Source organism: Strongylocentrotus purpuratus, unplaced genomic scaffold (genome assembly GCF_000002235.5).
Source record: "Strongylocentrotus purpuratus isolate Spur 01 unplaced genomic scaffold, Spur_5.0 spur5_scaffold_2, whole genome shotgun sequence".
NCBI classification, from domain to species: Eukaryota; Metazoa; Echinodermata; class Echinoidea; order Camarodonta; family Strongylocentrotidae; genus Strongylocentrotus; species Strongylocentrotus purpuratus.
The window spans coordinates 915,861-930,747 of NW_022145605.1; the positions used below are offsets into that span (position 1 = coordinate 915,861).

At 40.6% G+C, this 14,887-nt stretch overlaps 2 protein-coding genes across 2 annotated transcripts; one reads left to right on the forward strand and one right to left on the reverse strand.

The window, feature by feature from the left end:
- Positions 1-171: 171 nt before the first annotated feature.
- On the reverse strand, positions 172-3,324 carry LOC115926579. Its single transcript, XM_030991378.1, has 4 exons — positions 2,643-3,324; positions 2,042-2,167; positions 1,647-1,772; positions 172-1,377 (listed from the first exon to the last, which is right to left on the reverse strand). The coding sequence occupies exons 1-4, from the start codon at positions 2,799-2,801 to the stop codon at positions 1,165-1,167; spliced, it is 624 nt and encodes a 207-aa protein (XP_030847238.1). The 5' UTR covers positions 2,802-3,324; the 3' UTR covers positions 172-1,164.
- On the forward strand, positions 3,318-12,453 carry LOC115926578. Its single transcript, XM_030991377.1, has 4 exons — positions 3,318-3,796; positions 6,589-6,722; positions 11,012-11,249; positions 11,814-12,453. The coding sequence occupies exons 3-4, from the start codon at positions 11,020-11,022 to the stop codon at positions 12,319-12,321; spliced, it is 738 nt and encodes a 245-aa protein (XP_030847237.1). The 5' UTR covers positions 3,318-3,796; positions 6,589-6,722; positions 11,012-11,019; the 3' UTR covers positions 12,322-12,453.
- The last annotated feature ends 2,434 nt before the right edge of the window (positions 12,454-14,887 follow it).

The window sequence follows — 14,887 nt, forward strand, 5'->3', positions numbered from 1 at the left end:
TCATCTCATATTTCATACTACCCTACCTGCTCTTCCTTACTACTTCTACTTCCACTTCCACTTTCCCTCATCATGTTCCCTCTTTCTATCTCCATCTCCATTTATCTCATATTTCATACTGTGAAATTGAAATTAAGGACTGGAAATACAAGCAATGATGTGAAACGTTCGTTACGGTGTAAGAAAATTACATTTAATCTTTTGCATGCCTAAAGTGCGAATTCTTTTAAATATATATGACACAAACTGCTATTATTAATGAACTTTAATATATAGCTTCATGTTTGCTGTAAACTCTTTTTTATTTTACTTGGGTGGGTTCGAGTCCCGCGAAGCTGTTTATAACACGAGAGCTTTCATGGTGCCAGTACAATATAATTGGGTTATATACACATCCCCTTATACAATATACACACACACACTTGTTAGCCTCATCGGGTATAGGGCTAATACTTATGCACTGTAATTTAAAATTATACATTTTTTAAAGCTTCCAATAGAAGTACAGATTTCCTCATAGTTTCAGGTAAATCGTTCCAAAGCTTAGGACCGGTAAAACAGGTATTCTTTTGAAAAATATGTTTATAGTGTACAGGAATATATATTTAATATAATACACATAAGGAAAATCGAGCATATGACAGTGCGGCATGTCACTAATTGAAATACAGCCCATGTTATGCATATAACTGTTCAATGAAACAATACAAAAGTTCAAAAATGCCATAACTCAATCATTTTTACGTCCAATGTAGATAATTATGATTTTTTGATTTGACTCGACTCATATTTAGTTTGGACATAATACAACACTATCTCCTATGTCCTGCTCAAAGTGTTTTATTAATGACAATTGAAGGTTTTTATTGATACAATTGTACCTTCATATTCATAAAAAGCATATCATAATCATCATGTAAAAAGTAAAAGAACAAGAATAGAAAGAAGAATCACAAAAACTACTTTTACAAAACATTCAGACTTACTGACAAGTGTGCACTGCCATTTCTTAAACATTTCATTAGAATATCAATAGCTGGATAGAAAAAGGTGACATGCCTTGCATAGGCGTTGTGAGGGATATTACATTAAGAAAGCAACTGAGAAAAAAGAAAGATGAATGAAATAGTTGATGATCTACATAGACGTAGATTTTGTTTTAGCTTATATTGCATTGCGAACTCTGTCCCTCACTTGGAGAAATGATCGGTTAGAGAGGCAACGTGCTACTTTTTTATTTTGTTTAACTATGTCCCTCACCACGCCTATGCGAGGCATGTCACCCCTTTCTATCCAGCTCTGGAAAAGCTTCTGGACTGCCTCCTTCTCTTCCTGGGTGAACTTTACCCTCGCCGTTTGATGGCTGGTACTTGAGAACTATCATGGAGAAAGAGAGGAGAGGGGGATGAAAGACATCAAGAAATGAATTGTGAAACAATTTGACCCATAATAACAGAGTTGCACATATAAAAAATAACACCAATAAGCAAGTATTTCAGACAATTCAGCAAATTGTTGTATAGATGTCTAACACTATTCCATCACAGTTTTAAAATGACATTGATGAAATTCTGAACAAGTCTGACATTACCCGTCAAAGAAAGGAGCTAAAAGGGCTGCGATTGCCATTTAAATGCGTTACATACCAGGGATGATGATCCAGCTGACACACTAACGGATGGGGTGTCTGATAGTGGCGTGACTGGGTGCTCCTTATGTTGGGGATGTTTGTTGCACTTCACCCTCGCTGGTGGATCGCTGGTACTTGGCAACTATCATGGAGAAAGAGAGGGGAGGGGGATGAAAAACATCAAGAAATGAATTGTGAAACAATTTGACCCATAATAACAGAGTTGCACATTTAAAAAATAACACCAATAAGCAAGTATTTCAGACAATTCAGCAAATTATTGTATAGATGTCTAACACTATTCCATCACAGTTTTAAAATGACAATGATGAAATTTTGAACAAGTCTGACATTACCCGTCAAAGAAAGGAGCTAAAAGGGCTGCAATTGCCATTTAAATGCGTTACATACCAGGGATGATGATCCAGCTGACACACTAATGGATGATGTGTCTGGTAGTAGCGGGATTGGATGCTCATTATGTTGGGGTTGTTTTTTGCACTTCACCCTCAGTTTTTTGGTGCTGGTGGTCGAGCACTATTATGGAGAAAGAGAAGGGGGGGGGGGTGAAATAAATAAAGAAAAGAATTGTGAATTGCACATTTTAAAAAAAGCATTAATAAGCAAATATTTCAAACAATTCAGCAAATTATTGTATAGATGTCTAACCCTATTCCATCACAATTTTGAAATGTCATTAATGAATCTTTAACCAAGTCTGAAAATACCGTCAAGGAAAGCAACTAAAAGGTCTGCAATTGTCATTCAAATGTGTTTCATAGAATAGAATAGAATTTATTGACTCATTCGACCCCCTTCTGGGGTATGAGAGTACAACACATGTACATGTCATGATAATGATACATAATAAAGAATACAAACATAGTTTAATAATACAAAGAATACAGAATACAACAAAACAACAATATAAAAGTATAACGATAAATAGGAATGATCTAAACCTAGCCTATGCTAAACATAAATACAATATTATACAATATGGCAAGCATACCAGGGATGAAGATCCTGTGGACCCACAAACCGATGGTGGGCGTGGCAGTTGCAGGACTGGGTGCTCCTTATTTCTTGTAGCAGAGCGTAGTTTTCTGCCTGACTGCATCTGTAATGCGAAAATGAGGCAAAGAAACCCTGCTATTAAAAGGTATGTCATTTTGTGTTTATAATCTATTTAACCTTATTTGAATAAACATGTGGATGTTGACATGTATCAAAGATAATATCAAATGAGAGATATGGAAGCGGAAGTTTGGACAGCAAATAAATTGCGATATAGAGACATGTATCAAATGTATTCAGAGTTACTTATTTTTCATGCTGAATTAATTTTGACGGGAAACAATAACAATTGTTGGGGGAAGGAGAAAGCTAATTATTTCGACTGTCTGATTTAATTGTATGATTGCGACTCTAGTCCACTGCAGCAGGCAAAGGGTTGGCAATATAGTCAAGAAAATATGATAATTGCATAACATAGCGTTTACCATCTTACATGGAGCAGGGAGTTCCAATGGACTGGATGGAGGAGCAGCTGGGAATTCCAAGGGACTGGATGGACGAGCAGCTGGACGTTCCAAGAGACTGGATGGAGGAGCAGCTGGACGTTCCAAGGGACTGGATGGAGGAGCAGCTGGGAGTTCCAAGGGATTGGATGGAGGAGCAGCTGGGAGTTCCAATGGACTGGATGGAGGAGCAGCTGGGAGTTCCAAGGGATTGGATGGAGGAGCAGCTGGGAGTTCCAAGGGACTGGACGCAATGTTCCCGGAACCACCGGTAGGTGGCGCACCACACGACTAGGGCTTTAACGGAACACTCTCAATTACTTTCGTAGTAAAATACCAGGTAATGACCTAAAATGCCCCAGATATGTATGTTGTAGCCAACATTTTGACATTGTATCGCATGGAACGCCTTAGAATGGTTTCAAGAGGGTTAAAACGCTGAAAAACATACGAAACAGTATATATCTGAGCCAAAAAGTGAATTTTATTATTTTATTTAGTAGACCTGTGACGTCACACAGAACGTCATCTTCGGCATCATAGGTCTTGGAAGCAACGTCTTCGGAAGCATTCGGATGCTCGGAAATGTCACCCAAACAAAGTTGAAAGTTCAAGATGATCATGAGGCAAATGGCATCAATGATGGGTAAGTGAAAATGTGATTTTTTTTCTTCAAATTGATACAAAATTTGAGCGATTTTGAGCGAGTAACTTTTTAACTGTTTAGATTTTACACTACTCGAATCATTATTCGCTACGCAAAAGTGTAAATGTAGAAATCGCGTGAACTTGACCAGATTATTTAGCATGTTGGCGCTTAAAATTAAAATGCCATGCACATGGTCATGGGAAAGTGTACCCACGTAGATCTAGTCCCTGCACATGTTATGATTCTTATTTCGCGGCGCTGAAAATCGACCTGTATTGCCGGACACCGTGTTATGTCTATGGCGAAACGCAAAAGTCGCGAGTCGCGCGAGAAGAAAATGCACGGAAAACAAATAGCAAAATGACATTCTCAAAACAAACTTGACAGCCATTCACTTTGCACGGGCATTAGGAAAATTGGATTATTTCATGAAAAAGGCATGTATTTGTCACTCATACGTTAGGCTAAGTTAGATGTGTAAATTTTCTAAGTTTTTTTTTGTGTACTTACGATGCGTCATACATTTCTTGATCACCCCACTCGACTTGCACATTCGATACGTGTAGTCCCGCGCGTAGAACGCGCGTCCGGTAATTCAATAGTGTCCGGTAATACCATGCGTGGGCATACGTGTTCATCTCGTATGACGGGGGCCCTATTACCATTACCGTCCACAATTATTTCAGGTCCTCAATTTGTCGATCAAAACATGAAATCTACGAGTAGGTTTATGATAAAAAAGAAACTTCTGTATTTTTATTCCCTGGAATGGCACTCCGTATCAACCTACCAGTTTGTTTATATCGCTGTTCAAAATGACCCTAACCTTGTCGTAGTCTTCTTTTTCGTGCTCACAAAATCGGTATCAGAGGTATTTCCGGACGGGTTGAGTACCCGGACACCGCGCATTAGAACGGCGCAATACGCGTCGGGGAAACATCGCGCGCAGTTGCAAACAGACACCCGGTGACGCAGCTGTTATTTTTCTTCGCATAAATCCTGATTTTGCATGGAAATTCTAATGCTTATTATTTGGAAATTACGTTTTTTGGCAACATATTCTGAAAAAACGCGCAAAATTAAGTGTCCGGTTACTCAATTATGTTTTTTGGCAACATATTCTGAAAAAACGCACAAAATTAAGTGTCCGGTTACTCAAGTCCCCACCCTACCTATTACCGTCCAAAATTTCCTTGAGGTGTTGTTAGGTCAGTCCCCTCATACAAAGGACAGACATCATTACCAGCATATTTTCATGCGGTGAATTCACGTCAACCGGGCAGGATATGAACTATTGCTTGTCAGGCGGATTCCTGACTAGGAGCTCTCCATGTTTGTGCTCACCGAGATCTTAACACGATATTAATGAACATTTACATCACATATACAACCATTTTTTACTTACGATGTCAGTGTTTTCAAGCAATTTCTGTCCATAACGGGCATCGCTTGAACACTTCTTCTTCGTAGGGAACTGCTGAAACTGAATGCGCATGCACGATACTGTAATAGACATGTATACTCTTATACTTGGCGTATTTATGCATACATTCTATATTAATAATTTACCAGTGTCTTTCAAAGATTACTTCAAAAGGCGCTCTGATACTTACCATTACTAAACAACACAAATTAATGATCTTTCTCATACACTCAATAAGAAAGCTTTCTCTGATCATGGTATACAAGCAGCCGGCCTAATCCTTTCGAATTCACTCCCTAAACTAATCAAAGAATCAAAAAATACAAAACACTTTCGAAACCTACTTAAACGTTAGCTGATTAGTAATTATGAGTAATTTCTTTAGAGCATGTCCACATTTGTCTTGTCGTAATGGTTTTTGTCAGAGTCTTTTTTACGCGTTCAACTTTTGTTAATTGTTTCTTTTTTCTGTGTATATCATGCATTGTATACATATTTTTGTAAAGGTGTGGGCTACTTTCGGGCCTTACTGGCTCTCCGGCTCATTCCTCCATTTGTCAGTCTTTGTATTTTACTGTTATTTTGAGGTGTTTAGGTCTATATTTTATCATTGTAAATTTTGTTGGAAACAAGGAAAATCAGCCATTTTGACAAAAAAATTGGATGAAAAGTTGCGAGTGCAGTGAGTGAGCGAGAAGCTGAGAACAAATAATTTCCATGTTTTTTAATCGAAAAATTTAATGTCAAAAACACAATAAAAAATGCTGACTTACCGACCCTCCCTGGAAGGTTTGACCGCCATTTTTTTTGTCACCTAATAGGTATAATTTTGTGAAAAATGGATGTGTATTAACAAATATTAGGGCGTGTGAAATCACTTTCACCTTTGGGGCTATTATACATGTAAGACTATGTATTTCACCATAAATTTACCTCTGCACCTCTGACAAATTTGTTGTAGGCCAGAGCATATGAAAAAATATGTTACAAACAACACACTCACTTGGCATGCTTTGATGTCATTGGTTGCAAAATCTTGCATTTTCCTTTAAAAGGTCATTTTACCAATTAAAAATTATTTAAGGTTCTCATAATTTTGTAGACTTTAAAAGAAAAAAATCCAACTACCCATAACACACGTGTAATACCAACATCTCAAAAGTTACTGCTGGCTACTTGAGTGCACATAGCAATCAGTGATTCTTAGTATAAATTGCTCTCATCATGACTACCACTAGTACACTCATAGTCATCTTCCCTATCCTTTCCACTTTCAGCAATATGTCGCTATAGTTTCTCAGAGTATAAGTCATACCCATCATAAATTGGCACATAATGCTCTGTAAACTTGTCTTTCTGCTTTCAGCAATGCCTAGTCATCATCCCATTCCAACAGCTACCCGTCTGTGATCCCTCTGACGTTCAATTCTGCCTGCCACTGCGTGCCCTCCGACCTTCAATTCTGCCTGCGAACTCCACTTGATAGCACTGGATCATCAGGTATGTAATGCCTTCCTATCATGTCTTACCATTACATTATCCTTTTTTCTGACCATCTGGGCAATGTGGGGGAATTTATGTCTCGCATCATGTATGTGCTTTGAAAGTCATCCAAAATTATTGTCATCCTGCGCGTCAGGTGGGCTTTTAAGTCTCATCAAAGCCTATTTTGAGGTAGGGCTGAAATAAACATGTCGAGTGAATTTTAACCATTGTTGATTTTCTTGATAAATGGTTGATAAATTCCTTGCTAAGAATCTATAAATTGGCTCATGCAATCCTGATACTTCTTTAGGACTGAAAAAGCAAGTTTCAATAATATTTGCACTGATGAAAATGAATATTACAAAAAGTGCTTCATTGGATTGACCATTTCTGCAGTGAAATTGACTACTGCCACGAATCAAGGCCAACTAAGCTATCATTTGGGCTAGTTTCTCCTACATGTTTGAGGACCATGGCATCCTGTATCCTGAGGACACGTACAACAACCTGGCCTACCTTGATCTGGCGACATTATGCCCATGTGGCCAACATTGGGAAACTGGACCACAGTTCAAAGCTGGCATATGGCACTATCCAGCCCAAATTGGTGAACACTTTGTTCCGACTGTGCCTCGCCTCTTTGTAGCGATGAAGTCCAGCACAAACGTACAGGTATGTGATAGGAAGTTCCAAGTTTCATACTTGGCCAAGTATGCTGCAGGCGTAGAAGAGAGACGCCCTGTGCAGCTTTCCACAACCACAAGCCCAGGTCAGGTATTGGTACAAGCACACAACCTCATCAATACAAAAATATCAGGCCAGCGCATGCACCCTCTCAATGACAGATCTGCAGCCCTTGCCAGAGAACTGGCGCTTACTGAGATGATATGGTATGCACTTCGCTTCCCATATGTCATCTCCAGCACCACATACGTCCATGCATCCACTAAATCACCCGAGTGTCGCTCTGCCATCTTCAAGCACAGACGCCCTAATCTTCAAGATCACCAACGAGAACAAGATGGTGGTGGTGGACTGCCACAGACAGCTGCTGACCGATTGGCCCTACCACCGTGGCGGCAATTCACACCATCTCAGGTTACTGCCATCTGTAGTCACCACCAAGGCCAGTACTACCTAGACAACACCACCGCGTTTTCAATTAGACCACCAGAGCTCCTTCTCTTTTCCACTTTGGAAACCTACTTACGCTGGTTCACGTGGAGAAGGATCCTAAAGCACATCTCGATCCAATCCTAAACGCTTCTCATCTTATTGACGGTGTTGGTCGTTGTGTTCGCATTCGTGCTGCTCATGTCTCGCATGCTGCATCCTACATCCATGCCCTCACAACCAGCCCTGATCCAAATATCGCTGTCATTGCTATGGATCTACATGCCCACATATTTGGCCCTGTGCAACAACAACAACAACAACAGGAGGTTCCTGCAACTCAACACTACCAGCGATTCGTTGACATAGCAGACGTGAGACGCAATGTAGTTGTCTTCAAGGCACCATTCCCATCAAATCTACCTGAATTCTTTGTCCACATCATCTTGACCATGGGACACTTCAGTACTGAACAAGACATATATGGTCAACCAAACATGACTGCAGCCTTAAGGGCAGCGAAACTGATTAGTGATAATGGGCGTGATGAAACTGATGTCAAGAACATCGCCCGTGCATATGTCACAGACCAACTGCTTTGGTATCCTTTTGGTTCACAAACATTCAGCAAGCACCTCAGTGATGCCCTTCATACGTTGCGCACTATACTGCTTGACCCGCAAGTAAACATTGCGCTCCCGTCAACTACAGAAGAAGACATTGCAGATTCTGTTAGACATGACCTTATCCGGCATGAACGTTTCCTACGAGATACTGCTATAGATGCCTTGGGAGGAGAACCTATTCCCAATTTCCCAGACATTGAACACTTCATAGAAGGAGCAGTTGAGTTCCTACCTCAAATTACACCAATCAGAAATCAAAGTGCAGCATCATTAGAAGAACAGAACAGGGCACTCAATACATGCATTACAGCAATAAACACATTACACAATAACCAACCCAGTAGCCGTAATTGCTTCGAACTTGTTGGTCCCCCTGGAGCAGGGAAAACACTCCTTGCTCCTTGCAAATACGTATGCCCTCTCCAAGAATATGCCATCACTCTTGGCAGCCATAACCTCCGAACGAGCAAGACGCCTTGGAGGCACCCATATCCATATGCTCTTTCACATTCCGGTCTTAAATGCCAATGTCCAAACAGTGCAAAACATCGTGTCCAAAGCTCTCTTGAGTCTTTCAAAGAAACCTGTACAACTGGCTATGCTGCAGCGACTAAAAGTGCTATTCATAGAAGAAATAGGCCTACTTTCAGCTCAGCTCTTTGCTGCTCTTGACAACATCCTCAGATATGTTACAGGCTCCAACAAGCCAATGGCAGGCATTTTGGTCATAGCCACTGGAGATCCATACCAGTTGGCTCCAGTTGATGGCACACCCTTTTGGGCCAGTCACCATCTTATGACCTCTTTCCACATTATCACAATGAGCCACTATGTCAGAGCATGCCAAGATGCAGACCTACAGCAACTTATACAGATACTGCGCAATGTCAACATCACGAAGGAGGACATTGAGAAGTTCATCCACATCATTGGAAATCGATGCCTGCCTCATGCTGTACCATCATGGGATGATGTACCACATCATGCCTTGAAAATCGTGGGTACTAAGGCTGCCTGCGAAGAAATAATTGGCAGATACATTGCACAAAAACAATCTGACCCAACTGTACAATGCAAAACATTCCTTGCTACTGATGAGGTTGAGACTACTCAAGGGGTATGGGGCCATGCCAATGCCAATGTTCAATTCCAGCTTGACAAAGCCTGTCTTGAGCCTAAGAAGTTGGTACTATTTAAGGGACAGGTACTTCGACTGGCATACAACAATACTGTTGCAACAAATGAACTACCTCGCTTCTCTCAAGGTCAACTCTGTATTGTTATGGACTTGCCAAATGAAACTGAACAGCTGCGTTTGATGCTTGTCCCACCGGGAGTACGGCAAATCCCAGAACATGTGCAAAATAACCATCCCTGGCCGTTATTCTCCCTTTCACCAACTCAGGCACCCTTAGTCATTGTTGGGAAGGGTCATACTAAAGCACGCCGCATCCAATTCCGTGTAACCTACTATGTTTGTAGCACGGTGCACAAGGCACTCGGGGAGACATGTCCACAAATTGCTACTCAGATTTCAAGTCAACAACGCAAGTACCGACTTTGGGAAAGAGACCAGTTATTGGTCCTCATCAGTCGAGTCAAAAACTTGGACAGCATAATATTTGTGACGCATGATCGCAATGACACCATCATGGGCATAAGGAAACTGCTTTAGAATACTCCACAATGGTTACACCACATCAAAAACATTCTCTCTGCACTGGACAATACAACCCCATCAGCCACAATTCAACATACCCATGACCCCTATCCCCCTACAATTCGAATGCAACAGTTACCTGACAGCAGCATTGGCTTTGTTTACATGTTGGTGAGCAACACCCATCGCAACTTTGCATATGTTGGTGAAACAGCATGTATCCAACGCAGACTCCAACAACACAACACTGGTCATGGTTCGAACTTTACGAACAACCCCCAACTTCGCCCTTGGATGTGCTTTGTGCTAGTGTACCGATTTCCAGAGAATGGTGACCATCAGGCAAACATCACTGCCAGGAAGAGCTTTGAATATCAATGGCACACACTCAACGCTCAAGATCCCCTTCCAAACACTCGCACCATCTACACGAATGGCTTAATTGTCTTCAACCGCATGCGTCAACGCTACCCAAATCTAATTTGGGAGGACTTCGGACAATTTCACCCATGAAGAACTCCAGCCAATGTGAGTACAGACACTATCCCAACATTCACTTCCAACATCAAAATCAGTAGGTGAGAGGATGTATTCCCCGTATGGGTAATGCATCCTCTCACCACCAGAATCCTTCATCAACAACAGTCATCCTCCAAGCACAGGAACATTACACAAAATTATGTGCAACATCAAAACAGTTCAAGACATGTACCAGTAGGCCTACATTAAAATCCCTTCAGCATGCCTTCAACAAACACTGCATGTAGCCAAAGTAATTGTACCTGTTGATTTTGCTAACACCTTAATCTTTTAATTATTGTCCAACACTAGCATTAACCTGTAACTCATACCCCCAAATCTTCATATCAGAAAGATGTAATATATAGATTTCATTCTTATTCCAGATATCACCATGCTAGCACAATACCTTGAAGCAGGGGACCTTGATGCAGCCATGGCAATATTTAATCATCCCACGGTGACTAACGTGACATTATCAGAAGTCTTGACCACCACATCAGAGAACACAAGGTTGACAGCCCAAGTGCTCTCAGTGAAGAAACCCAAGCCCAAGAAGCTCCAAAAAGATGGCAACAAATTTTCCAAAGTAGAAAAAAAGTATGACCGGCTTGTTCTCCTCAGGTAAAAACATAACATTCGAGGGGGGGGGGGGGGGCAGTGTCATTACACCGTGTACACCATGCACGTGTGAAAAAAAAACGCGTAAAAACGGTTGTTTTTCATAGTAGGACGATGTACGCGCGTACATTGAAAAGGGTATCAAAATCGCCAAAATCACGAAATAAGGGTATACTTTTAACAGAATGTTTACTTCAAAAGGGTATCTTTTCAAACTTTAATACTTGTTTAGGGTATCCTGAGATTGACTTTCAATTACGTGTTTAGGGTCCATTTTGAAAGTCCATACACGCGCATGGTGTACACCTTGTAATGACACTGCCCCCCCCCCCCCCCCGACATAACATTCCAACTACCAACCAATTGTAATCATATCTTTTATGTCAGTCAGCAGGCTTCCCCTCAAAACAGTACTTATCAACCAGAATTGTGAGGCCTATTGCAACAGGACACCTCTACTATGCTTGTCCATCTCAAATACCACCAACATTGTAACATTACGTAGTCACAGTTACAAACACTATAAGTTTCACACACTACCTAAATATCTCTGTATCAATCTTTCAGAGAACTCACCGAAGGTGACCTCTTCTATCTCCTCACCGAAACACCCATGGATACAAGACAACTCTTCAAAATCCAGAACTACACTTGGATTGGAGCAACCGTTGGGTTATTTGAGGCTGAATACAACACCATGCTGAACCACGTTCCCATCATAAAGCTCGACCAGCCACTTCTGCCCATAATACCTACAGTTATCTACCACATCACAAGACCATTTGTCGCAGAGTACTCAGATAATCTCATCCCAAGACCTCTTTACATCAACCAAGCCACACTTACTGTCACCAAAGCTAATGTTATCATCGGTTGTGGAGCAGACTTTTGTGACAGCCAACATAACGTCAACACTCAATGCCCAGCTACCGTCACCCAGGACATAGCGAAGCGAGTGATACAATGCCGCATTACATCCACAGAGGCTAATATAAGCAACTCTCCATTCACCTCTGCATCCTTTTCAAGACTCTTCCTCTCAGCACATGCAATGAACATGCACTGGTATATCTGAAAGAAATGTGCTCCCTGATTATTACCGCAGTGCGCTTAACTGCGCATAAATACGGTACAACTCAGTTTATGATAACTTCCGTCCCATGTACATGTGTATGTGTAATATTTAATAAAGCATTATTTCATCACACCGATTTCTCAGCCATCCTTATGTACATCTACATGGACTATTGCTGCACTCTGTTCCCATACTGCTGTGGCCTTGTCCAATCTTCAATATCACCCTGCCTCTGGTTTTTCACTTGCTCCCATAATCGCTTCACTGGTAAAGAGATACAATGCACTCTCGTTATAAAGAAGTCCTTGGGACCCATGAAATTGTTTCTTTATAACGAAATTTCTTTATATCAGGGCTGCCAAAACAATAGAATACAAAGGAAATCCAAGATATGGGACCAGAGATTTTACTTCTTTAAAATGAAATTTTGTTATATCAGTGTTCTTTATAACGAGAGTGCACTGTAAGTGAATGAGGGAACAACTTCTTGAGGGGAGTGTACCTGTAAGGGCATTCCAATACTGCCACGACACTTCCCCCTATACTCCTCTCGAGAGGTTGTTCCCTTGTTCCAATACTTGCTTCACTTGAGAGTGATGACATACATCATATGTGAATGAGTGAATCGCCATTGTGAAGGGAGTGTACTTCCTCCTGGCCCATACATGTACTCCTCCACCAATGCTTCACGTTTGGACCATCATTGATAAAAAAAAATAGTAATTATCTTAAATACTGTATATACTTTGGAGGTCAACAGACTTTTCCTAAATATAAACGTTACACTTATGTCAGACCACTCAACACACGGTCCATGGTGTCATTGTCTTTTATTGGTCACTGCCACGGGCGTGGAGGGATATCTTATCCACATTCTTAACATCCTGCATATCCTTCACCTCTAAAACACCATGTACAGTGCACTCTCATTATAAAGAAGTCCTCGGGACCCATGAAATTTCTTTATAATCAAATTTCTTTATACATGTATCAGGGTTGCAAAAACAATAGAATACAAAGGGAATCCCACATGTGGGACCAGAGATTTTACTTCTTTATAATGAAATTTTGTTATATCGGTGTTCTTTATAACGAGAGTGCACTGTAAACATTTCTCCACCACATTATCGCACATCAAATAAGCACAATTCCAACACGTAAAAAAACCCCGAAGCGCCCGACGAAGTTATTTAGAATTTTCATTATTGTTGGGATATCCATGCATAATAGGATTTGCACATGTCTATACCCATCATGCTTCCACCCCCCCCCCCCCCGGATGCACCACAACATGTATAAATCTACAGGTAGCCCCTTTCATCTGGCCAGACGCAACACATGGCATCTATCTCTAGTTCCGAAAACTCTGGATGGAGCGGCTGAAGTAGAAGGAGACTGACAAAAAGAGACAGCTGCGTTTATTTCATTTCCCCCTCATAACTTGAAATACAGTGTATTTATCTACAAGTAAGATAGTACATGAAAGCTGTTATTAGGTATACTAGACATGAATTTCAATGATATATAAAACAAGAAGTGCTTATCAGATTCAATGCATTGGTTATACAGGTAGGATGATTCTATTCACAAAGGGGATTTCACCGTTATTGGAGGAAGCACATTACTAGCCAAACCTTTCTGGAGGCAGTGAACCACAGTAAAAAAAAAAATGCAATAAAAATATTGTTGGATACATCAACCTTACCTTATAATATAAATTTCATGTTCTACACAATATTTTAGATAAAGGATACCTTCAAAATGGCAGCCACATTGCTGGCCAGCCTTGCCTTATTGGCATCCCACACATCCAGGTTGTAATAATTCGTTTGAGCAGTAGATAGCCGATGGTTCATTGCTTCGGCTGTCTCTGCCCTTCTCCCTGGGTGTGTCACTGCCATCTAAAAGCAAATTGGGGATAAACCAATACAGGTTTTATGTATTGTATATCTTTTCAGAGTCAAACAATGAATATTTCAAGATTGAAAGGTTGATCAACTATTTAATAGCACATTTATTTGTTTTATCAAACTGTCTAGTTCATGCAATACAAAGTATTATTGGGTGTTAAGAGAGACATTGCAAATAAATAAATCAATCATACAGTTGATAATATTTAATCATGAGTATTTACCATGCTGGACATCCACTTCCGAATCCCATTATTTGTGACTGCCCTCTGATCAAGGTATTTACATGTCTGTTTGATGGAGTATGTTATGGAGGACGAGGAGACTTGGGGGGGATTTCGTCGTGAAAAAGACATGTTTCGTACCCTGTTCATAGCCGAGGCATCTGGGCCTGATGTGCCTAATATATATGGAAAACCTTTCATACTGCTCCTTATTGAGACACACCCTCGCTGCCCCGTACTTCATAACGGTCTTGTGGTTTAGGACCTGCAGAGTAAGAGACATGGATACGTTAACCTGAAATGACAACTGAAATATTAGATAACAATAAATGATATATTTCTATTCCAATTGTGCCAGGAATGACAAAGTAATGATTATTTTTAAATATACAATCTAACGCAACAGTGCCCGTTTTATTCTGCCTTCTCATT